Source organism: Prionailurus viverrinus, chromosome B2, assembly GCF_022837055.1.
Source record: "Prionailurus viverrinus isolate Anna chromosome B2, UM_Priviv_1.0, whole genome shotgun sequence".
Lineage (NCBI taxonomy): Eukaryota > Metazoa > Chordata > Mammalia > Carnivora > Felidae > Prionailurus > Prionailurus viverrinus.
In genome coordinates, this window is record NC_062565.1 from 7,296,322 (window position 1) to 7,321,213 (window position 24,892).

The window sequence follows — 24,892 nt, forward strand, 5'->3', positions numbered from 1 at the left end:
GAAGACTGGACAAGGTATTACAATAGTCCTTACTCCTTTGAAGCCCAAAAGTAACATGGCAAGTTAAGTAAAACAATTATTTTGGCTGTTGATAACAAGAGATAACAGGAAATGTGTTCCTCAAGTACTTGCTAGGTTCCTTATGAGGCAGGAAAGGGGTGTTCAGTTTCCAGTAAGCTTGTTAAGACAAATTCACAAGAATTTATGGAAACAATGTCCTTGCTAGTCATTTAAAGAAGACCGAGAGAATAGGTCATCACTCAACTACCTTTAACGCAGAATCAAACCTTCTCCCTGTTAAGCACTAGGGAAAGAGTATGCCATTTTAATGCGAGTCAGTCTCTCCTCTCTTAAGACATACAGAACAGCAAAAGAATGTCTGCACAAATCTGGCTTTCCCAAGAAACAGTCCAAAAACTGTATTATCTAAGAGAGAAGCTGAAGGTCAAATGGGAAGGAATACATAAGAAGAGGAACCTTATTTTCTCTAGCTCTGAAATACTTTCCTAGCATTCCTTCTCTGCTACATTAACCCTGCCCTACACCCTGAACTTTGAAATGGGGAGGAGTGAAGGAAATTTATTGGAAGGAGACTTGAATGCTTTTAGTAACGTTAGAATACTGCTTACTGTTTACTAGATACATGGAGAGACTTAAATAAAAAATTCATGCCAAACGGTATCTGTACAAGAGACCAGCTGTTCCTATTTATTCCAACAGACATGGTTACACGGGACTCCGAACTCTATTATCCAGGCTCAGCAAAGTACTCTAGCAACAACCGCATGGGCTTTGAAGCATTGCAGGTCGCAGAATGAGGTCTTTATTTTAAAGAGAAGTGCTGAGGACAGTTTATTCTAAGAAGAACTCTGAATTCTACATGAAAGCCATCAAATCTACACACACACACACACACACACACACACACACACACACACACACACACACACACACAATCTTCCTGTAATGTAGGCCCAGCTCCTAAATTACTTTCTTTTTCCACCACCAAAGACTCCCAAGACTAGCCAGCCCCGCCGCCCCCCCCTCAGCCCCACCTTTATGTTCATCCCTGATGACTGACACCATCCCTTGTAATAGGACCAGGTACCGGTAATTCCAAGATCAACAGTCCTTCAGGGGGAAATCTGGAGTGAATGCACATGCTTCCTTCCTAAAGGGCCTTTGAATAGAGTCCTCTCACTTGACAGACTTGTGAGCACTCTTATTTTTTATTTTCGTTTTTTTTTTCTTTTTTTGATCCACATCAGTAAGTGCCTGAGAACCGTGTAACTACAAGCAAGAAGCTTCTACAGCAACAGCGGACTTTCCAGAGTGCTTTGCAAGCACCAGGTGCTGGGCTTGGGGCTTTATCATTCCATTTACACCTTAAAACGATCCCAGGAGCTGTGCCTTGTGACTTCCTTCCAAAGACAAAGTTTGGAAAGGGTGAGAAGAGAGTCCCCGTGCACTGGAGAAACCTACCACCACATGACCTCACACATTATCATCAGGCTCAAGGTCAACCATGATAAGCCATGTGCAAGGTCTACACCCTTGACTGGAAGCGTTGAAGATGGTTGTCCGTCTCGGCAACCTACCTTCTAAAACTTACAGCCCAGTCGGATCGTGAGACGAAGCACAAAGGAAGTACAGTGTACAAAATGCTACCTCGTGTGCCTCAGAACTGTCAAGTCATCTAAAAAAGTCGGAGAAACCGTCTCAGATCACAGGAGTCTGGGGAGACAGGACTACATGGAAGGTGTCCAGGAGGGGGTCCTGAGCAGAAAAAGGGCATCAGGAAATTCAATGCAATTCAAAATAAACCCTAGAGTTCAGTTAATTATGAAATACCAATACTGGTTCCTTAGTTTTGACAAACCTACCACGAACAAAGGTAAAGTAACAATAAGGAAACCTGGAACAAGAGTATATGAATACATTCTTCCTGTCTTTGCGATGTCTCGGTTAATCTAAAACTATCCTAAAATTCGTTTTGTCTGTGAGCACCTGGGTGGCTCAATCGGTTGAATGTCCGACTCTGGATCTTGGCTCAGCTCATGATCTCACAGTTCATTAGATGGAGCCCTGCGTCGGGCTCTGTGCTGACAGCAGGAGCCTGCTTGGGATTCTCTTTCTCCCTCTCTCTCTGCCCCTCCCCAGCTCACACTGTCTAAAAAAAAACTGTAAAAGAAAAAAAAATTATTTTAAAAAACTTCTGAGGTTAATGCTCTTCATCTACCTTTATTTAATTCTTTTTACATGTTTATTTAGTTTTGACGGAGAAACAGAGCATAGGCAGGGGAGGGCCATAGAGAGAGAGGGAGACACAGATGCAAAACAGGCCCCAGGCTCTGAGCTGTCAGCACAGAGCGCGATGCGGGGCTCGAACTCATGAGACATGAGATCATGACCTGAACCGAAGTTGGACACTCAACAGACTGAGCCACTCAGGCTCCCCTTCACCTCCCTTTTAGAGTTGAAGATTTGGGAGTGCCTGGGTGGCTCAGTTGGTTAAGTAACCTACTCTTGATTTTGGCTCAGGTCAGGATCTCACGTTTTATGAGTTCAAGTCCCACACGGGGCTCTTCGGTGATGGGTTGGAGACTGCTTGGGATTCTCTGTCCCTCTCTCTCTCTGCCCCTCTCCTGCTGTCTCTCTCTCACACACAAAATAAACAAGTCTAAAAAAATTAGAGATGAAAATTTAGAGGGTAAATCACTTCCCCAAGTTATAAGCTAAATAGAAAAAGTCTTTGTCAGATAGGTCTATTTCACATTGAAGCAACCAGTGCAATAGGACTGCAGACACACCCTTGCAGAAGATCTATTAAAATGATTTTATGCCAGGTGCATGCTAAGAAACTTCAAGGAAATTTAGTTCACTTACGTCCCTCATAATAACGTACATGTCTGTTAGCACATACTTTTAAGTAAAGAAGCCGTAACGTCACATTCTCAAGATCTCTGTGTTCCCCACGAGTTTCAATTACTCAGTCAATGCCATGGGATGATCACATTTAACAAGAATTAGCTTCGGGTTTTGCCAAAATGTTGATGCTTCATGATTCCATCAGAGAAAGAAAGCAGCAGCCACTGGATGTGTCACCCCCTAAGGCCCCACCTCCCGCTCTCACTTGCACACCACATCCCTCCTCCGGGTTGGGCTACTGCAGGGCTAGGGAGCTCAGCCTGCCCCCATAACGGGAGGAGGGGTTACAAGCCAGGGGACCCTTCAAGAGGAAATGAAGGTATCAGCAGAAGGGAAGATGGGTACACGCTTTGGTTTCCATCAGATCCGGAGATACAAGACCAGCTGTGGCTGAGCCAAAAACCTGAAGAAAATGAGACGCCCTCTGAAATACAAACGCTAACAGTGTTATCTCCCAAGCCAACGTTTCCCACAGTGTGAAGCCAGCCTCTCTGGGAAAACTCCAGTCTCTTCCCAGGAAGGCGCATGCAGTCCAAGACATATTCTTGTTTTATTTTTTTTTTCCTTGGGATTTGCCAAAATCAGACAGTAGGATTCAAGAAATATTTCTAAATACTGGACTTAATATATTGTTCCCTGTGAGAGCATAAAGTGGAAGTTTTCCAACAAGTAAGAAAACAGGCTGCCTTCTGTGTGTGATTAGATTAGGCTGCCTAAAGACATGTTTTTCTCAACTTGTTCTATTTACAAGTTTTGCTTTGTTGTTGTTGATTTTTGTAAGGCAAGTAATTCCTCAAATTATTGATTTTATCACTGTACTGATTTCAGGAATAGCTAAAACTCTCCCCACCCAGACCCTTCTTTATAAAATATCCTGAAGCAATTAATTAATGGCACCATCTCTGTTTTAACAGGAGAGAAGGATAAAGAGAGGAGGATGGGAAAACAATGAATTTTCCCACAATATCACAGAAAAATAGCCGGGGGTAACAGATGGAGCGGACTCTCCTGATTTACTGCACAGTGGAAATAGAACCAAATCCAAAGTTTCACTTGTTCCCTTCACCAGTGGGAAAGAAACAAACGAGATTCAAGAAGCGATCATCATTCCCCCAGATAGACACACACTCACACATGCACAGACACGCACAGACACACACACACACACACACACACACACACACACACACACACACACACAGCAACTTGGCAAATTGGTCCTCATCCAAAATGGATCCTTCTTCTCAAGAATCTTTGCTATTTTTATAGCTGCACTCATGAAGAATCTTCTCATTTGGGAACCCTGGGTGGTTCTGGCTGGAATTTTTAGCTTTCTAGTCTCATACCAGTAGGAGAGGCCAATGTGTTGAGAGGCCATAGCGATGGCTATATTTCCAGGATCACAGTGGCGAGACAGAGCGGCCGTCAGAGGACTGCCCTTTGGGTAGATTCTTGGGGACTTATAAGCACTTAAGCCTGTAGAGGAGTATCTGCACATCTGCTGAAGCCTGACCCTCCCTCAGATATTATCTTCACATCCTCCACAGAGTCCACATTCCAGATGGATGGACACCGAATTCACCACACTCCTCTCTCCTGCTTCAATTCCTGTCCTACCACCTGCTGAACATTAAACTTGGTCTCAAAGGCCAAACTCTATGAGATAAGGAGAGGTCAGGGGTTTCAAAGCACTTGCCGATATGCTTTTTAGAGGCCCTTCAAGTTTTCATGAATGGGGTCGGGTTTTCCTGCTTGCTTGACCAACTTCCCATGTGGCAGGAGAAGCATAACCATGTGAGACAGCAGAGAGCAGACAGAACATATACGTAAGAATGTGAAGCAAAAGGTCACTACTGAACCTTGGTGTCTTCACGTCCCTGTTAGAATTTTCATATTAGTATCATTACCTCTGGTGGTGAAGCCACATGGATCGGTGTATGAAGAACTGATTCAGCCACTTGCCATGCGGGAAGCACACAGCACTATGACAGAGCCTTGTCTGATGCCGGGTACACATATATGGCTGAATCCATCAACCAACAGTCCTGGACATCCTCTGCTCAACAGCTATCTAGGGGGAGAAAACAAAAAGCTCTTTTTCTTCCCGGTCTTCGCAAGTTTCTCTGGATACACGTGACTCTTAAAATGAGATTTCCATGATAACCCTTTGCTGTATTCAATATGCAGGTAATACATATAAATACTACAATATTATTAAGAACGGATAGGCAAAAGTATTTTAGTACCTTTGAGTCACCTAGAGACAGTAACTTTAAGGTTTATATGTAATCTCCCAAACTATTTCTAAACCTACACATTCAGGTATGCACGCCACAAGGTATTTCTTAAGAAGACCATAGAAAACCCTACGATATTGTTTTAATGATTCGTTCAGTATTTTATTGTGCATTTCTACTATAATTTTTATGACCACCTTAACACTATTCAGACAATTACAAAATTGACATCAAAAATAAGATGGCGACCAGGGCGCCTGGGTGGCTCAGTTGGCTAAGTGTCCAACTCTTCAGTTCAGGTCACGATCTCATGGTTCATGAGTACAAGACCTGCATCAGGAACCTGCTTGGGTTTCTCTCTTCCTCCCTCCCTCTCTCTGCCCCTCCCCTGCTCGCTCTCTCAAAATAAATACATAATTACATTAAAACAAAAATAAGACCATGTTAAGGAATTCTTAGAGTAAACCTTTTTACATACGTTCAGTAATAGTCTTAAGATAAATTCACCTAGAAACTATATTGCCAGGACTATGATTAAGCACATTTCGTGGCTTTCGATTTTATATATCGCACAATAGTCTCTCAATAGTGTATAAAATTCCCTCCTCCATAGGATGTATTCCCCCCCATACCTATAGTAAAAGTGGACTTCTATTTATTCCCAACCTTAGCCATATTTGATAAAGAGTGGGTCTTCTAGTTTATACTGCTTAAAGGGAGATTGCGCTCCTATTTAAATTTTAAAAATACACATAATATTTTGAAACCTCAGCTTGACACGGATACTCATAACCAGTAACTTGCACAAGTAGATTTAGAGGAGCTAGTTAACTATTTCAGAGGTGCCTTATAGATCAAAGTCCTACTGTGAAATGTTTCCATTTCTTTTTTGGAGATCATTCAAAACGCTTGGAGAAATTTCCCAAAGCTCAATATATATCCAAAGGGTCCAATGAGAATGAGGTCTGTGTTTTACGTTTGTTTTTTACCAGCACCTTCACACCTTACCATCAGAGACTTAAGTCGATCATACTCTTTCGTTCATGACCCACTGGAGTTTCACCTTAAACGGGCATGTATGTATGTCTGCAGATATGTGTGACTATGCATCTATGTGTATGTCTACGTCCCTCTACGTTTGATATATATTGATGCATGTGTATACACACGCACACACGCGCGCGCACACACACACACCAGCCCTTGCATTCTTCCCCTTGCTTTCAGTCAATTAGCCGCAATGAGCCACTCGTTCTGTTCCACAAATAGCACAGGCTGATCTCAGTTCTGTGAGGAGTGGGCATGGCCCCACCCAGTCATCGTAACTGACATCTGTGGGCAAGACACCAAGGTACACCTCAATCACGCGCGCCTGTTGGTGAAAGCTCACTCACGCACCTGCTTCAACGGTGTGACTTCAGCCTGTGGGTTTTCCTTGATTGATGTCGGTGTAACTGCACCATGTTCTCTGGGGGGTGAAGGGAAGTGGGCTCTGCTCAGAGCAGCTTGTGGTGCCTCGCACTTCCACTTGATATCACACAAGGAATAACAAGTTAAAGAGGTGGGCGCATGTGCCCAGAGGCTCTCAGTGCCCTCACGGACAGACCAGAAAGGCACCCAACCTTATAAAACTACAAAAAGCGTGCTCTGAAAACCAGGAAAGAAGCCAAGGCAGCATCTGTCTCCCCCTGCACAAACCTCCCACCGTGAATCACACTCGCACGTGCACAGACGCACACTCACCACCGACACCCCTACCGCTACCATCAGGGGACCCCTGATTGTACTACATCCGTGACGTCTTAGAGCCTTTTCATTTTCCTTGACTAAGGCAACTGGTCTGGCCCAAACTGTAAGAGGATTCCTTGAATCATTCTGACCCACCCACATCGAGGAGGGGGGCGGGGTGTGCCTACCTGAGCAAACCTCACAATTCTGAAAGAGGCTCAATCAACCCGAAGAACGCGTCGTGCCATGTCATGTCCATGTAGGTAGCTTTGCATCTTTTCACATTCATCTCTGACATTAACGTGTTAAGTCTGCGAAGGTAGAAGCCCAATTCTGGATCTCAGTACCCGCCCCCCAGTCAAGGCCGGTCTGCCATGCAGGTCCCGGGATGTGTGATCTGACAACACTGGACCACCTCCCATCACCTCCTGCTGGGCACTCGTTTCAGGCTTTCTACTATGAGATTTAAAGCAGTGACTATAATTTTAGGGGAAAAAACATGCTAACAGGGAAGGATCCAAGCAGAAAATACTTGTATATTCGAGCAAAGTATATGCAAAAGAAAAGAAAATCACCAATTGGATGACAGATCACATCTGGCTTTGTAAACCATCCGTAACCCCAAGTCAGAGTACCCGGAGAAATGCTAGCAAAAATGTAGTAATTTTATTTGGATGAGCTATATAAAATTGTCATATTTTTTTTTGTACGACTAACACTGACAATTCGTAAGAATTAGCGTGAATCTTTCCTTCCATTTGCAACTAGCCACAATCCTTTTGGTGAGGTGGACAAAAAAGTGTATAAACGGCAGAAATTACCATTTTCTTCATCCTCCTAGTTTCAGCCAAACTCTTCCCACTCTTTACCTTCTCCCTCAGGTTGTCAGATGGAGGTGGCAACAAGAGCACTAAGTGGTCACCTGGAACCTGATCTGAGTCGGGGGGCAAGTTCAAGGACCCGAGGTAGACTTACACTTCCACTCATACGTTTTTGTTTTTTGTTTTTTTTTAAAGCAGGGCTCTAAAAATAAAGTTTTGCCCTCTCATTTCTTCTGTTAGGGGACCTTCCACCCTCATGAGGACTTTTAACTCAACCCTGAGTGGGTTTAAGACGACACTTGAAAACATAATCTGTTTCGGGAAGCCTGGGTGGCTCAGTCAGTCGAGCATCCGACTTTGGCTCAGGTCACGATTTCATGGTTCATGAGTTCAAGCGCCGTGTCAGGCCCGATGCCGACAGCTCAGATTCTGGAACCTGCTTCGGGTTCTGTGTCTCCCTCTCTGTCTCTCCCCCACTCACGATCTGTCCCTCTCTCTCAAAAATAAACAGACATTAAGAAAAATTTTTTAACCAGAAAGAAAACATAATCTGTTTCATGTGCCGTGGGGTTTGATTTCGGGGCTCTAGAAACTGAGCTGATCACAAATCATTTCTCACTTTTTACATCTGTTTTCTACTCCTGGTCCCAGGACTGCCTAGACATCTTCTAACCACCTTGCCTTCATCTAGGAAGCTTGACACTGGAACACAGAGTTTTCCAGACACCTTCACAAAGTAGAAGAATTATGGCATTGTCGTCCTTTACCATCTTCAAACAAGTGTATGCATCGAAGGGAAATACCCACATCTAAAGGAAACCTATCTTTGAAGGAAGTAGAAAAATGAGCGGAAAACACGGTTTCTGAACCACACGTATAACAACCAGGAAGCCCCGCCCCCACTCGGGGTGGTAGCCAAATGTCTGCTGGGACCCTCTGACAGGTGCTAAAGGTCAGGCATTAGAAAAGATACAAATGGACTACCATAACGTACAAAAAATTCCTTTGAGGGCTGTAAAGAACCCGAGCACCGCGTGCTGACAAAAGACTGCTTTCGGCACACGTCAAACAGAACCCAAACTGACTTTGACTCTCACTTTTAAGAAAATATATTAATTGACGTAGTGCTCTCATTTCTGTATCTTTCCCTCCATGAAAATTCTGTGCATCTTCAGTCCACAGTGTCATCACCAACCAGAGTTAGAATGTGACCGGGATAGAGATGGGGTAGAGATGAGGAGACAGAAACTCCAAGAGCTTAGACCCCAAATTACAAAGTCATGACCCAAGCAAAAAAAAAAAAACAAAACAAAACAAAAAAAAAAACGAACAGAAACCCACAACCAAGTGTCTACCTAACATAAACTAAAAGAGGTTCCTCTCTTCCGACAATGCCACCCGTAAGAGCAGTTCCTGTGGTGTTATTCTGTTAGAGATACCGTCGATTCTGTATTGCAAGACAAAAACAGATATGGGAAAGCCCAGATACAAGTTCCCACGCTGTCCCGAGTAGAAGCGTGTAGCCCATTTTGTAACATGACCAACAGGATGCTGAAGACCCGGGCACGCTCTTGTGATACGCGGCCGCCGAAAATGACTGGAACAACTATGGATAGCAATCACACTAGGGAGGCACACGGCTTATTGTACGGGACTCAGGCAGGCTGCCTCACTCCGCGCCCTTAGTACTCTTCCCAGAAACCGTGAGAGGTCAAGACCCGTGTTCCCATTGGACACGTGAGCCAACGAAGAAGCAGAAAAGTAAGTCACTTGCCCAAATTAAAGCTGGTGGTGAAGTTAAGAGTCAAACCTAGTTCCTCCCCAAACCACAGCTTCTGTCAGGTCTCTGAGAAACTCCTGCACAGGCCAAGCAAGAAGGGACTATGGGGGTATGAGGTGAGGACTCCAGTGAACTGCGCACTTTCCATCTTGCCCACTCAGGACAGGTATCTAAGAGATGGTTACTCAGCTTCCACATATTTACCATAGGAGACTACGGCTCCGGGGAAACCAGATCTTTCAGCTCCTTTGGAAAAATTCACCAAACTTATAGATATGCGTATCAATGTTGGCAGCTAGTTCTTTTAACACACACACACGCACACACACACACACACACACACACACACACGTTGGGGTACCTGGGTGTCTCAGTCAGTTAAGCATCAGACTTTGGCTCAGGTCATGATCTCACAGTTCGTGTGTTTGAGCCTCGTGTTAGGCTTTTGTGCTGCCAGCTGCGAGCCTGGAGCCCACTTGGGATTCTGTGTCTCCCTCTCTCTGCCCCTCCCACACTTGCTCGCACTCTCTCACTCTCTAATAAACGTTAAGACACACACACACACACACACACACACACACACACACACACCCTTGTATGGACAAACACAACATATCTGGAGGCTGAATGGGCTTCTGAGGGCCACGAGCTTATGAAGTCTGTCCTATCACGCTGAGTCTCATTTATTACATCCACCAGGAGGCCGCATGATGCAGCCCAAGTCCAAAAGTCCCAAAGGAGCCTTTATTACTGTATATTAGGGCTCGGTCCATTTTGCAAACCAAAACTCTCCTGAAAACTACAAATAGGTCCCATGGACAGAAAAGAGGCACAGTTTTAACAGAAGTGTCTGTTTCACCACACGTGCAGTACCTGAAAATGAGCAATAAAATACCATCACAGCCACTAAAAGCTGGCCAATCTACCAGCAACGACAGCCGCCCCTGGGTGCAATTAGACCACATTTTGCCAGATCCACAAACCGGTGAGAATTTCAAAAAGGCAGATCACAAAGGCAAAATGCACCTGCAGGAACCACTCTCCCCATAACCTTTCTTGTCCCTCTTTCCCCTTCAAGTCTGATGATTTGGCAGCTCTGGAACTCTTCTGAGAGGAGTCAAGACTCACTCTGCCAGCCGCAGCTGTTCAGAGCTCAGCCCAATCTGTTCCGTACAGTCGGCTGTATTATAACAATAATGTGGCTACAGTTCACCTTCATTTGCTGCAAAGATCATTAACTATCCCTCAGAGATCTAGCATTAAAGAGAGTGCCCAAGGCATACTAAATGGAAATCTCGGGGTGAGGGGGTTCACAAAAGGTAAGATGATGCCAGCAAGGCCACCTGACCGTTTCTATGGTCAGAGAAAAGGAAGAAAACAAGGGCAGGCAGGAGAGATGGAAACTCAGAAACGGAAAAAGGAAAAGCAAAAACATGCCTGGCCAACATGGATGTTCACGTGAGGCGAGAACAGAGAATAAAAGAAAATTTGAAATAAAGACAACAGGACATTTTGTGTTAAATCACAGTAAAGACATGATTTGACTTGTCTGACAACTCAAACAATGTACTACAAAGCTAGGAGGAAATGTGGAAGGTGTCAGAACAGAGAAAATGAATTACACTCCCGCGTCAGAAGAATGCAATATTCTAGACATTTTTTAGTATTGTGAATTCAGTGCAACCTGTCATGAAACCACATATGTGACCTCCCATTCATAAAACTGCTGAACTACAGTGCAGACTGGGTGTGGTTCTTCATTCCATTCATGTATGCAGTTATTAAAGTCTTATGTGAGCCTCATTTGAATCTTGTTCCACCGTCTTTCCACTCAACTTTCTCTCGATTAACTTATCGGGGAACTTCAAAGAAAGTTCTGCATGTTGTAGAAACATCTGAGAGTTCTTCAGTTGTTACCAAAAGCATCAAAATCAATACCTATTCTAAGTGAGGTGCAGCTGTATTAATCGAAACTACATTCCTGTCAATAATGGGTAGACAATTGGTGGGGAAGTGGGAATTCTCCTGGTGGACCCCACTCGCTAAGAATTTACTTTCTGTGAAACTACACAGGTAATACTCTCAAGAAGCAAAAATAATAGCTCCATGTTCTCCGTCTTCACCATTTTCTTTACCTTGTTTTCCCTTAGTTACATATACATCTAGAGGAATGGTTCCCACCTGGGGCAATTTCGTCCATTAGACTTTTATGGTTATACACTGGCGGTAATGGGGTATTCCTGAGAATTCGTGGGTAGAAGCCAGGAGTACTAGTAAATTCCATAATACAGAGGAAAGCCCTGTACAACACAGAAGTATCCAATTCAACATGTGAGTAGCGTAGAGGTCCAGTAACCCTGCCTGAGAATTGCTTCAAGGATTCAACTCCCTCCTGGGATCATATTCCATTTGATTTTCAGGAGTAGCCCTTCAGAAGGAGTTTCTAAATGACATCTTGCTATCTCCACATAGCAATAACATTTAACATAAATGAAAAGGAAAGCAAGGGGTAGAAATTGAAAACTAACTCAGAAGCACAACGGAACCCTAGGAAATCCTATCATAGCACCAAACTTTGCAAAAGACTCCAACCAGTGACTTAATTACTAAAAAATAAATTTAAAAAATTTTTAAGGAATAGTCTAATTTAATTCACCTGGAAAGTAGCTTCAAAACATATGCCCCAACGACAGGGAAAAAAAATGAAGAAAACACGAGACGAATATTTATAAAAAGGAAATACAGCCTTGTCCACCTCTTGTGGATACAGACACACACATACCCCGCCTCCCATAGCTACCGAAACCCAAAGACTCTGTGTTAAAGCTCCTAGTTAGCTTTGAACAAAAGCAGCTCACCTGAGGGCTGAAAAAAAAAAAAAGGTAGGATTTAACCCTTTCCTGAAAGAGAGACAATCCTCCGCAACCACACCTGGAAACAGATCAGCGGGCTTTGATGTGCTCATCTGTCCTCGGCCCGAGAGTCACCCTAACATTTATAGTGCGTGGTAAGAAGTTCTTGGCCGTGAGGTAATGTGGTGTGAACTCAGGTCACCTCCCAACCTTGCCAAACAGAGCTGCCAAGGATCCCTTCCTGTTGCTTCAGCCTTCAGACTGATGTGGTTGCTCACCTGGCTGGCCCGCCTCCTCCCCCCGATCCTCACTCGTTTCCCTGGGGTTTGAAGCGTGTGTGGCTACAGGAAGGCCTGACATGCTCAGGCTCCTCGGCTCTTTGGGATCTGCCTTGGCAGTCATACTTGGACTCAACAGCTCCTGGGAAGGAGAAAGCAAAAGGGAGGTGCGGTCTTTAACCGGGATGGAGGGGTGACTTCCCAGCCCAAGGAGAACATGTCCTGCCCTGTCGGGATGGGGCAATCGCTTCTGAAGTCGAGCCCAGGCCTCCCCGGCACAGACCATCCACCAGCTATCGTTCCAGGGCAGACTCCCATTCGACACACTAGGGACACAATGACAAAGAGATCCATTCACTGACTATTGAATGCTCACTATACACAAGGTACTGGGGGCAGGAGAAATGGACTGGGCAAAGGCATGTGTCCGCAGACAAGGAGACTTTATTTGAACAATCGGGGGGAGGGGGATGCTACATGTTGCCTCTTGAGCAAATAGAATATAGAACGCCAATTTGGTAACCTCATTTATGAAACTGTCCGTGTGTTAAGAAAACAAAACAAAAAAACAAACAAACAAACAAAAAAACATGGGTCTAGTTTTGTTACCACCCTAGCCGCTCCCCCCAGATCTAACCCCAAAGTTGCTTTTGTAACCCATTGTGGATAGAATCCCCCACCAGGTTAATGGAGTTAACAGCAAGCTCTTAATCTCCAGTTTTAAAAAGGAGAAAAATTAAGGGGGACTGGGTCGTTCCTACTATAACCAGGTCAGTTAAGGAAACCTTTAGTAGCCAATATGCTTATACCCACTGGAATGTATTAAAACACCAAAATCCCGGCCAGTTCAATCCCAGAAGGAAAACACGCAGAGAACAGCAGCATTCAGCAAGGGGCATTGAAAGTATTTTCAAGTCTGGGCAGAATTCTAGAAATTGCCAAACCAGCCAATGATGTTACACTAAACAGAACTCTCATCCTAAATATAATTGCGTTACAACTCCTGAAGCCTTCTTTCCTTTGATCGATGGGAGGTTAGGCTAAGGGGAAAGGACACAGGGATAGGGCTCCAGGACGACCAGGAGAAAAAGGAGGTTCACAGAAACCACATCCACAATTCAGCAGTTCGCTTTGCAGACAGGTAGACCATTCACGCACTTCTTTTTACTCACAAAACTCAACTCGACACCCGAAACTACCTTGTTTATTATTAGACTTACTGAATTTTAACAATTTAAATCACAAAATGATTATATACCAAAAAGAGGCTTTTTTCTTTTTTTTTTTTTTTTTTTTTTAACTTCATGCCAAGAATGCGTTTTCTCCTCCAGGGACTTTTTCTGGAATAAATACCAAGTTGATCACAATACCTCCTACTCATCTTCCAGTTTCCCTGAATCAGAACATTGTGAACAGCATATTCAATTGTACCTGTGTGCATACACATGTATTTCATTGTGACGTCGTATTCGTACAAAGTGTTGGCACTGTGCTCTCTTAACTTACACAACCCTGTTTGGGACACCCGGTTACCTTACCAAGCAAAGTAACCAGTCAGAATTAAGTTGCTCAACTATACCAACTAGTGTCAGGGAAATTTTTTCCTAATTTTTTTTTTTTTTACATTTACTTATTTTTGAAAGACAGAGAGACAGAGCACAAGCTGGGGAGGGGCAGAGAGCAAAGGGGACACAGAATCCGAAGCAGGCTCCAGGCTCCCAGCTGTCAGCACAGAGCCCGACGCGGGGCTCGAACTCACAGACCTCAAGATCATGACCTGAGCCAAAGTCAGATGCTTAAACGACTGAGCTACCCAGGCGCCCCGAAGGAAATTTTATTTGAGAATATATTTTTTTGAATAACTCTGGTGGACACAATTTTTGTGTGTCCTCTTGGAGAATGTACATAAACTATCAGTGCAGACCTGTCTATTATAATCCTGTCATCTGTGGTATTTGTGATTTACAACAGGAAAATCATCTGTTTCCCTGATGACCAAGGAGAAGTCTGAATTTTACATAATGTAATTAAGGACACAGTAAGTCAATGTAAAACATCCTTCGTACTTCGCCCTCTGCAAAGTTTCTTACAGGCACAAACTATTTAACATCGTGTCGGATAGTTTTATGAGCTTCCTATGAGTCGTATGTTATTTAAACGAGAGAGTTTTGCTGTCCCAACACAAACCCCCAGATCTGCAAATTTCAGAAACTCAACAGAGGAAGTCTCCCCGCAGCATGCCCCCTGGCATGGCTCACGGCCAGCCAAAGGAAGCAGTGAATGGGCACTTCAGTAGTCAGACATATTCCAAGGACATCCCAAAAAACACAGTTCCCTGAGGAAAACAAATAGCAGCAGGACATAGAAACAGCAGATAACGTTATGTTCCACTGTGTGCCACACGCCATGCCTCTTAGTTCCTTCCCGACTCCCTCACTTTAATTAAAGCCTGATGTGGACAACACCTCACATCTACTTGACATCTGTCAAACCACTGAGAAAAGGAAAAAGTAAAAGAAAAGAAAAAGAGACAGAGGGAGAGAGGGAGGGAGGTTGGGAGAGAAGCAGCAGCCCAATTTTACCCAATAATAAATGAAGAAGTGAAGACTGACTGGGGAGATCTTTGAGCCCAAAGTGCTGGTGGCATTTCTTTCACGGGTCAACCAAGTTGGTCACACTGTCCAGATCTGCAGGGGGGAGGGGACAATAATTATTCCAGTCCTCACAGTGCTTTTGAGCAGCCCGGTCTCCTACACACACACATCTCCATTTTCCCTCTCACCGCTATTATTCTACACCTAGCTCAAACGTCTGCAGATAAACACAGGAGCGATTACTTGCTCCCTCCTTTGTGCCCTTACAGAACTTTTCCTTCCGCTCACATAGCACCTCTTGAACTGCATGAGGCATAACTAACTACTCGACTGTTGCTCCTACCAGCCCCCAAATGCCCCGAGGACAGATGATTCAGCATCTCATGTACCTTTTGTCTCCAGAGTCTTACAGAGGGTCTGGCTTATAGTAGGTGTTCAATAAACATCTGTTCAATACGTGCCAGTGAACCAAGAACCATTTAAATTATACAAAAGACTAAAGCAAAAAAGCCTTTTTGCCTTTAGTGAAGGGGAATGGGTGAAAAGAACCTCCACCCTCCAATCTCTACACTTGAAAGGATTCTAAAGACAGGGTATTTTTAAATATAAAAGAAAAACATTCTCAAACACAAAAAAGATAAACAATCCCATATAAATTATCACAAGGGCAGTGGACGCTATAAATTATAGCTGCGAAACTCTAGTCCTTTGAAACCTACGCGGTGTTTCCTTTAGTTGTACTCTTTGATCTTTCCCGAGATTTGTTTTTCCATCATAGAGTGGTTCAGGCTGCAGACCAAGAGGATGCAGGGACACCTACGTGGAAAGACACAAACTCTCCTGCTCTCTCCAAACAGTCAGGGTCCCATGCCCAGCTAGAACTTTCATTCCCAGGAAGTGTGCCCAGAGTCATTTGTAACCTTTCCAAATGACTCACTCCTCTCCCACCCTCTAACTATGTGTTCAGTTTCAATTTACAACCACTGTCCTAAGGACTCACTCCTTATAACTAATAAGGAAAAAAAAAAATGATGGCTTGGGAATACACAGAACGATTTCCTAAGTCAACTGAGACCAAGTCAAGGTTCTCAGAGAGAAAGATGCTACCTCATCAGGAGAAGAGGTGGCCTTGTAGAGTGGCCATTGGAGCCACTGGACTTGTGCTTGAACCCACACAAGGGTTTGGGGCCTAGGCAAGTAATGAATCCTGCTGTGCTCAGCCATTTCACATGCAAATAGAAAAACAAGGGTGCCTACCCCAGGAGCACTGTGCAGAGCCAAAAAGCCAACACAGAGATACATGTGTGGCACACATTAAGCATTTAATAATAGTCATTGCTATATAGTCATCTTTGAACATAATTACTTTGGCAGAACATTCCAGAAGATGAGAAAATGCTCTTCCTCCTGAGCAGGTCTCTACCAGAAAGTCACTGCCATTTTGAGCATGGGGCACAGATGGCAGTGTAAAAACCTGATCCTAAGATACGTTCCTATGGGGCAGGAAATCACTGCTGGCTTTGCAAGGCAACATAATTGTAGTATTGATTTTACTACAACCCATATGACTGCACGCAAGACATGTTTGTGAGCCACATACAACATACAACACACACAACAGACTTAATATAGATAGATATATATATGTGTGTGTGTGTGTGTGTGTGTATACACACACACACACACACACACACACACACACACACACACACACATATATATATATATTCATTCTTCCCCCCTCCCCCCCCCCCCCAGCTTACTAGCAATGTTTTGGGCCAGGTGACTTTCCTTCTCTGTCCAATGAGATTAGTCATGGGTCACTGTAGCTAATGCTTCTGATAAAATGTAATGTATATGAAAGCATCTAGTTATAGATGATCTGTGCAATCTTTATCTCTTTATTCCTCCCAATTTGTATCTCAATCTGTGAACTTGCTATGATTCATATCATTTTCCAAGATTCTCTTACTGCTTTCTCTCCTTTCCACATTGGATGATATTTGAAAGAAAAAAAAAACACTAAGGAAATCAGAACTACTTTTTGTTTCTGTAAAACCCAAACATTCCTGATGAATGAGTTCCCTATTTCCTTGAGCCAAGAATATCTGTTGCAGTAAGTATGTAAGGGGGCCAATAAAGGGTGAATGGTTATCACAAAATTATACCAAGAAAGTAGAGTATGGAATATGAATGTTAGTATCAAGCTAGCTGCAAGGAATAGTGACCTCTTTCCTCTGAGTTTGGACTGAGCAGAGCATAATAAAGGTATCATATGATGCTCATTTTTCACTTTGAAAACAGATGGTGAGCAGTATCTGAGAACACTGAACTGTATATCCTCCTAGAGATTTCTGCAAGATTAGAGAAGACAAAAAATAAAAACGTTTACGTTATCTGATAAAAATCAGATTTCAAGTTCTCTCTCTTCTTCATAACTGAGTGACACATCAAACTAAAGACTGGACATAAACTTCAAAAAGATTTATGTATAGTCTTTTTTATTTGGTAACTTTTCAACAGTTTATTTGCACCCCAAATCTACCATTAAATTATCATTGTTTTGTGGCTCAAGCATTTTTTGATCTTAATAGGAAAATAACTGGCCACCTAAACAGATGCTAATGAAGGAAACATTTCTTAAATTCCAAGTATCCCATGTTCATCCGGTGCAAAATCCCAATTGGCCACAAAAAGTAGTTGAAGGAACAGCAGTTTCTGACCCGACGTGATACCTACGTGATATTTACCTATGTGGTATCACACTTCAGATTGACACACACACTAACTTTTAGCCTTTTGAAGAGTGTGATTCAGAAGGGTGACGTGATTTGACAAAGTGCATATAGCTAATAAATGCCACATGGGAATTTGAGTCACATGTTCTAAATACAGCAACACCCCTCAGTCCCCAAACTATGCCTCACTGTGCATACACATTCACAAAGCAGAATTTCCCTTCTGGAAAGGCAAACTGGAGCCAACTAGCAGTGGTCACCAAGTGTCTGTGTTTCCTGGAGTGTGTAAGAGGCACTGAAACTCTATTAGAAAAATGACATGCTGAAAAGGAACGGAAACAGTATCTGTCACAGACACATGAAATTCAAGAACTAAAACTTTCCTGCTGTAACAAAGCTTTCTGGTCAGAGGCTGATCTCTTTTTGATTCACAGTTTCAGAGACACTGTTTAGCAAAAGGATGGCCAACAAGTCATTCTTTCCAACCTTCCAAAATTTCTAGGGCATACCCTATTTATGGTTATCCTCTATATATCCAGACTCTCAAAACAACAACACACTTTCCTATACTGTTCCAAAGTCAGCTTTTATGAAACCCACTGAAGGCATAAAATGAAATAACCAAGAAAAGCAACAACACTAAAGGAGAATAACATAGTTGAAGGACTAACACTATCCAACTTCAAGATAGACTGGAAAGCTACAGTAATCAAGACCGTGTGGAACTGACCAAAGAATAGAAAAAAACAGATCTGTAGAAGTGAACAGAGAGCCCAGAAATGGACCCATATAATCAACTAATCTCTGACAAAGAAGAAAACAATACAATGGAGGAATGACAGTCTTTTCAGTAAATGTCACTGAACAACTGAACATTCACATGCAAAAAAAACCAAAAAAACAAAAAAACAAAAAACACAAAGAATTTAGACACACACTGTGCACTCTTTGCAAAAATTATCTCAAAATGGATCATAGATCTGCATGTAAAACACACTGAGGCACCAGGGCGATTCAGTCAGTTAAGCGTCTGACTTCAGCTCAGGTCATGGTCTCACAGTACGTGAGTTTGAGCCCCACGTCGGGCTCTGTGTTGGCAGCTTAGAGCCTGGAGCCTCTTTCAGATTCTGTGTGTCCCTCTCTCTCTGTTCCTCACCCACTTGTGCTGTGTGTGTCTCTCTCAAAAATAAACAAACATGAAAAATTTACACGTAAAACACTAATTTATACAACGCCAAGAAAATAACATGGGAGAAAATCTACACCAGCTTGGTTTGGCAATGACCACTTGGATATAACACCAAAGACACAAGCTGTGAAAGAAGTAATTGATAAACCGGACATGATTAAAATGAAAAATTTTGACTCTGTGAAAGATATTGTCAAGAGAATGAAAAGTCACAGACTGGGAAATAATATTTGCAAAGGAATTATATGATAAAGGACTTTGTACATCCAAAATACACAGAGACCTCTTAAAACTCAATAAGAAAAACAATTAAAATATGGGCCAACAGCCTCAACAGGCACCTCATCAAAAATAGATACAAACGGCAAGTAAGTACGCAAAAAGATGCTCATCTTATGTCTTCAGGGAAATGCAGGTTGAAACAACAAGATACCACTACACATCCATTAGAAGGGTCCAAATCCGGAACACTCACAAAACCAAACGTTGGCACAGATGTAGAGCTACAGAAACTCTTCAACACTGCCAGTGGGAAAGCAAAACGGTGTAGCCACGTTGGAAGAGAATTTGGCAGCTGCTTATAAAAACAATACATTCTCTTACCATACAGCCATCCTGTTCCTTGGTATTTACCCAAAGGGGTAGAAAAGTTACGTGCACACAGAAGTCTAAACACAGATGTATAGAGCAGCTCCATTCATAATTATCAAAACCTGGAAGATAGCCTTCAAAATAGACGAATGGATAAAGAAACTGAGATCTATCCAGACAAGGCACTGCTATCCAGTGCTGAACAGACATGAACTAAGAAGCCTTGAAAAGACATGGTGGAAACTGAAATACATATCATTAAGTGAAAGACCAAATACCGTAGGATTCCAACTCTACGGCATTCTGGAAAAGGCAAAACTATGGAGACACAAAAAAGGCAAGTGTCTCTTATGTTTGGGAGGGTAGGGAGGAATGAACAGGTGGGATACGGGCAATTTATGGGGCAGTGAACATATTCCATAGGACAGTAAATGAGGAATGCGCACATACTAGCACACATTTGCCTAAACCTAGAACTTGAACTACACCCGTAGCGAACCCTGGGATGAACTATGGACTTCGGGTGATAACGACGTGTCAATGTAGGTTCATCCAGTGTGACAAACGTACCCCTCATGTAGGGGATGTTGGTAATGGAGAAGGCTGAGCACGTGTGGGGCAGAGAGTGGTTGAGAATTTTCTGTACCTCCCTCTCACTTTGAACCTAAAGCTGCCCTAAAAATTAAAGCCTATTTAAAAAGAGAAAGAGAACCAAAGAAGAATATACTCATACTACCATATCTAATTTTAACCTTCTCAGGGAAAAAAATGTACAGCATTTCTTATCCTGGTCAATACAAAATATGCTCATGGAAAACCAAACACCATGATATCCTCTGAAGAAACCAACTGTTAGATGGAGAAAAATAAGGACAGGTGAGGGTCATATATAAATGACTTAAAAAAAAAAAAACAACCTTGCTAATTCATCAATACAAATGTCTATTTACAGGGTATACTTATAGACATAAAAAGAAAATTGCAAAGGCTTTAAAAATTTACTCACCGGGTACCCTGGCTGGGATACAGTAAAAAGTGCTATCCCTTGACACGGATAAAATAAATAACTTTGGCTCATGCCAGTTTGGAGGGTAAAGAGAACCTAGAAAACCACTGTGAGGAGATAGAAATGTCTATGCTAGCAATTCAGATCAGACACGGAGAAAGGGGAAAAGCTCCCACATGATGTTATATATAGACTAATAGGAAAATGATTTGCTGAAAAGATAGCATCTATGTTGAGGAGATATACAAGGTTATAAAGAGCTTTTATTCACTTGGTTTAATACCAATGCAAAACTCACACCTTACACGGCTCCATGAGTGGTTCATTACGTGCCACTTCCAAGTCCACAAATACGTTTAAGACAAGAACAAGGAAGGCCGCCTGGGTGGCTCAGTTGGTCAAGTGTCCAGCCTCGGCTCTGGTCATGACCTCACGGTTTGTGAGTTCAAGCCCCGCGTCGGGCTCTGTGCTGACAGCCCGGAGCCTGGAGCTTGCTTCGGGTTCTGTGTCTCCCCCTCTCTCTGCCCCTCCCCGCACTTACGCTCTACCTCTCAAAAATGAATAAACGTTTTTAAAAAAATTTTTTAAAAAAAGAGAAGAACATGGAGACGCTGGTTTGTGGTTCATACATCTTTCTGAGAAACAGCTTTTCGTATAAAGCTTTCTGACTGAGCACATCTACCTTCTAACTGCACTTCTGTTGGCTTCTATAGACACCTAGGTAATGTTTCTACATTCCATCTGAAAATAATCCATCAACTGTCAACACAGGATTATGTTAAAGAAGCATTTGAGCACTTGCTAAGACTGAAACTCAGTCTTTAGAAGGCCAATGAAAATTCTCCTGTCCTCAGAGAATACCTGAATAAACTAATCTGCTCTTTCCATTTTTAAAGCTTCCAAAAGGAGTGATTCTAAAAGCGGTATCTATGCTTAAATTCCATTTTTTTTTACTCATATAGAGACTCCTCTCCAAAGACCAGCTAAAAATCATGATACTGAGTCCTCTTTACCTCAGTCCCTTGCATTGCTTTTATGAGAAAAGTCTCCCCCACTGGGTGAAGCAGACTAATAAGAGCCACAGAAAGCAACTTCCAGAGTGCTTTGAGAGTTGAGCATGAAAATGCACATGACCAATCTTCAATGCCATGTGAAATTCCTCAAGTAATAGGAACTATAAACATGGTAATCCATAATAAAACAAAACTACAATCAGAAGTATTAGGCTTAAAAACTGAACCATAATGTTAAGTTTTCATGATAATTCACTCTAAAATCTGTTCTCATATATTATGAAATAATTTCATATTTGGATAGGAGGTTCATAAAAATCAGACCACCTTTACAATTCTAGTTAGTGGCAAAACTACACCTCCAGTCTTGCCTCGACCATTTCTTAGTACGTCACTGGAATGAGTTTTTATACTGTGTCTAACATATTGAATCAGACCAATTCACTCCTTTCTCATGGCTGGATCTTAATAACTTCTGTTCAGCATTCACCAAGGGTCCTGGGAACAGAATATGTGCTCAGGACTAGACCAGGGACAAGACCGAGAATTGCTGAGAGCACGGGCGGCTGCCATGAGAGACTTGCAGGAAAATGCCGTGGCCACTCCACCCACACATGCCCTCAAGAGGCACATCTCCAATACTGTTCTGAGAACAGTGGAGAGAACAATGAAATGTCCATCCCCCTCTTCAATGAAAAGAAGGGAGAAAAAAACTAAACAACACTACTAGAAAAGAGTCACTCCTGCTAGATTAGAATAAGGCAAGCATGATGGAAGGTACAGGTAGATTCTCTCTACCTAAGTTCCAGGTAGAAATAGGTAGAAGAGGAACTTGGAGCAGAGATACTACAAAAGTTCTGATCTTTAGTCCAAAAGAAATCACCTCTGTTTCAGTTCCAAATTTTTCTATCTAGGCTACTAGGTAAATGGCCTCATGGATATCATGAACGGGGGAGGCCAAGCAAGGAGAATAAGGATATGGATCTTGCTTCCAACATTTTTGCCTTAACAACAGAAGCTCATAGGACTGGGACAATTACAGCTGATGGAGGTCAAACAGTGGAGGCTGTTAGTTTACAAGCCACTCCTGATAATTGAGGGTGAATGATAGAAAATATTTACTCAGGCTACTGTTTGAGTGTGCCTCCTGTCCCCTCTATCATGTAAGACAGACCTGGAGAATGTTCAATGCATGACAAGCTGTCACATACACACCTCATCTAATAGAACCACCACCATTAAAAAAAAAAAAAAAAGAAACCAAAAAAACCAAAAAACAAAAAACAAAAGAAAACAAGTTCTGTATATATCCCTATTTGGCAAATGAGGAAAGGAGAACGTCTAGAAATTACAAAAATTGCCCAGTGACTGGCAATTAATTCTAAGAGGCTGGTTCATAAGCCAGAGGTCTCGACTCCAAGCGACCTAAACCACAGGCACTCATAAAAGATACTATCTTCCCTCTCCCCCTTCTGTCCTACACTTATATTTAAAGAGCTGAACACAAAAAATTTTTCAAAGGTGGGTTTTAGGAGAATTCATAGATTTCAATTCTCCATGTACTTTCTACCCCCAAATTATTATAATGAGGACTTGGGCTTTACCCTATCTCATGGGTCTTTGGAAGAAAACAATAATTTTTATTTTTATTTTTTTAGAGAGAGCACAAGCTGGGGAGAGGGGCCGAGGGGGACAGAAAGAGAATCTGAAGCAGGCTCCTTCACACTCAGCATGGAGCATAGTGTGGGTCTCAATCCCATGGCCCCAGGATCATGACCTGAGCCAAAATCAAGAGTTGGACGTTCAACTGACTGAGCCACTCCAGTGCCCTGAGAAAATAATTTTAAGAAATAAAATACTTGGCTTAACATTTGGGGGATGGGAAGGTAAGCTAATAGTTTCATCTGTCTTTGTTCTAGAATGGAGAGGGCCAGATCTCCAGGAGAAAGGTCAATTCTGTCTTACAATTAAATAAATGAACTCTTCTACGTTAATCTTTACGTAAGGGATCCCAGAAGAAGGAAAACAAAGATCAGATTATGGATGCGGGGAAGAGAGAACACCTGTTCATTCAATGCTAATATTTCTCATTCCACCAAAGCCTTGGGGAAATTAACGTATATCTTTTTTGTAAGAAGGGTTAGTAATCCAAAATAGGAATGTTCTTTCACCTCCCAAGAAAAATAATCTTCCGATAAATGGGATTTGTAAAGAATGTGGGAGCTTTTGAAATCTCGTGCCATTGTGAACACGGGCTCACCAGCCTTCACTGTTCAAGTTATGAAGTGACCCCTGGGCTGTGTGACTCAGAGGCCCTGGGTCCCAGCTTCCAGGTCATAATGAACACCAGGAGACTGAACTTCAAATATGTCTGAACATCTGTGGCCTGTTTTCCCCACAACCAACAACTTCACCTCAGCTCCCAGTTTTTAAACTGCTAAAACCATGGAAACATCAATAATGACCCTTCATTAAACCTCAATTTCCCCTCCTACTTGTACTTCTGACCAATTTACTGCCTTCAAAGCAAGCAACAGCATCCTGTTCAGTTACTCAGTAGGACCTCTGTATCTTCACCCAACACCTTCAACCAGAAGAGAGCCAGAAGCCACAAAAAGCTTCATCATCTCTACTGGCCTAGGCCAGTGACAGCAGTTAGGTATCCCTCGTGTTTGCTTTTAGTTTTTATTTTTTCAGTTGCTATGGGAAAGATTGTGTTCGGGCGGCTCCCTCTGCAAGAGATAATTACTGGCCTTGCAAACGCACGCGCGCGCGCGCGCGCGCGCGCACACACACACACACACACACACACACACACACACACACACACACACCCCTGCAATGCTGCAAAGAAAAAGTATACATAATTCAAGAATTTTTCAAACAGGCCAAGCAACCGTTAACCAAATAATGCAGTGCCTTGCTACTGGCAAAAATAAACAAGGGCAATTGTTAATTGTCAGTTAAACTCAGCACTTTGAGAAGTATTAAGAACAATTAGTATTTCCTCATAATTTATTATTTGTCAGGAACTATGGGCTACTTTTACACAGATCATCTGTGTATGGATAAGCTCCACAAACCTAAGTTCATAATTCCAATTTTACAGAAAATAAATCGGGTTAAGAGAGGCTGAC

At 42.7% G+C, this 24,892-nt stretch overlaps 1 protein-coding gene across 6 annotated transcripts in view; it reads right to left on the bottom strand.

The window, feature by feature from the left end:
* Positions 1 to 24,892, bottom strand: part of LOC125165885 (uncharacterized) — an 821,026-nt gene that overhangs the window by 273,418 nt on the left and 522,716 nt on the right. For all 6 annotated transcript variants that reach the window (XR_007152254.1, XM_047859334.1, XM_047859337.1 and 3 more), the window contains one exon: positions 4,836 to 4,999. Coding sequence is in view for 5 of the 6 variants with exons in the window: in XM_047859334.1 (XP_047715290.1) it covers positions 4,836 to 4,945 (110 nt within the window). In the remaining variant the exon portion in view is untranslated. The remainder of the gene's footprint in view (positions 1 to 4,835; positions 5,000 to 24,892) is intronic.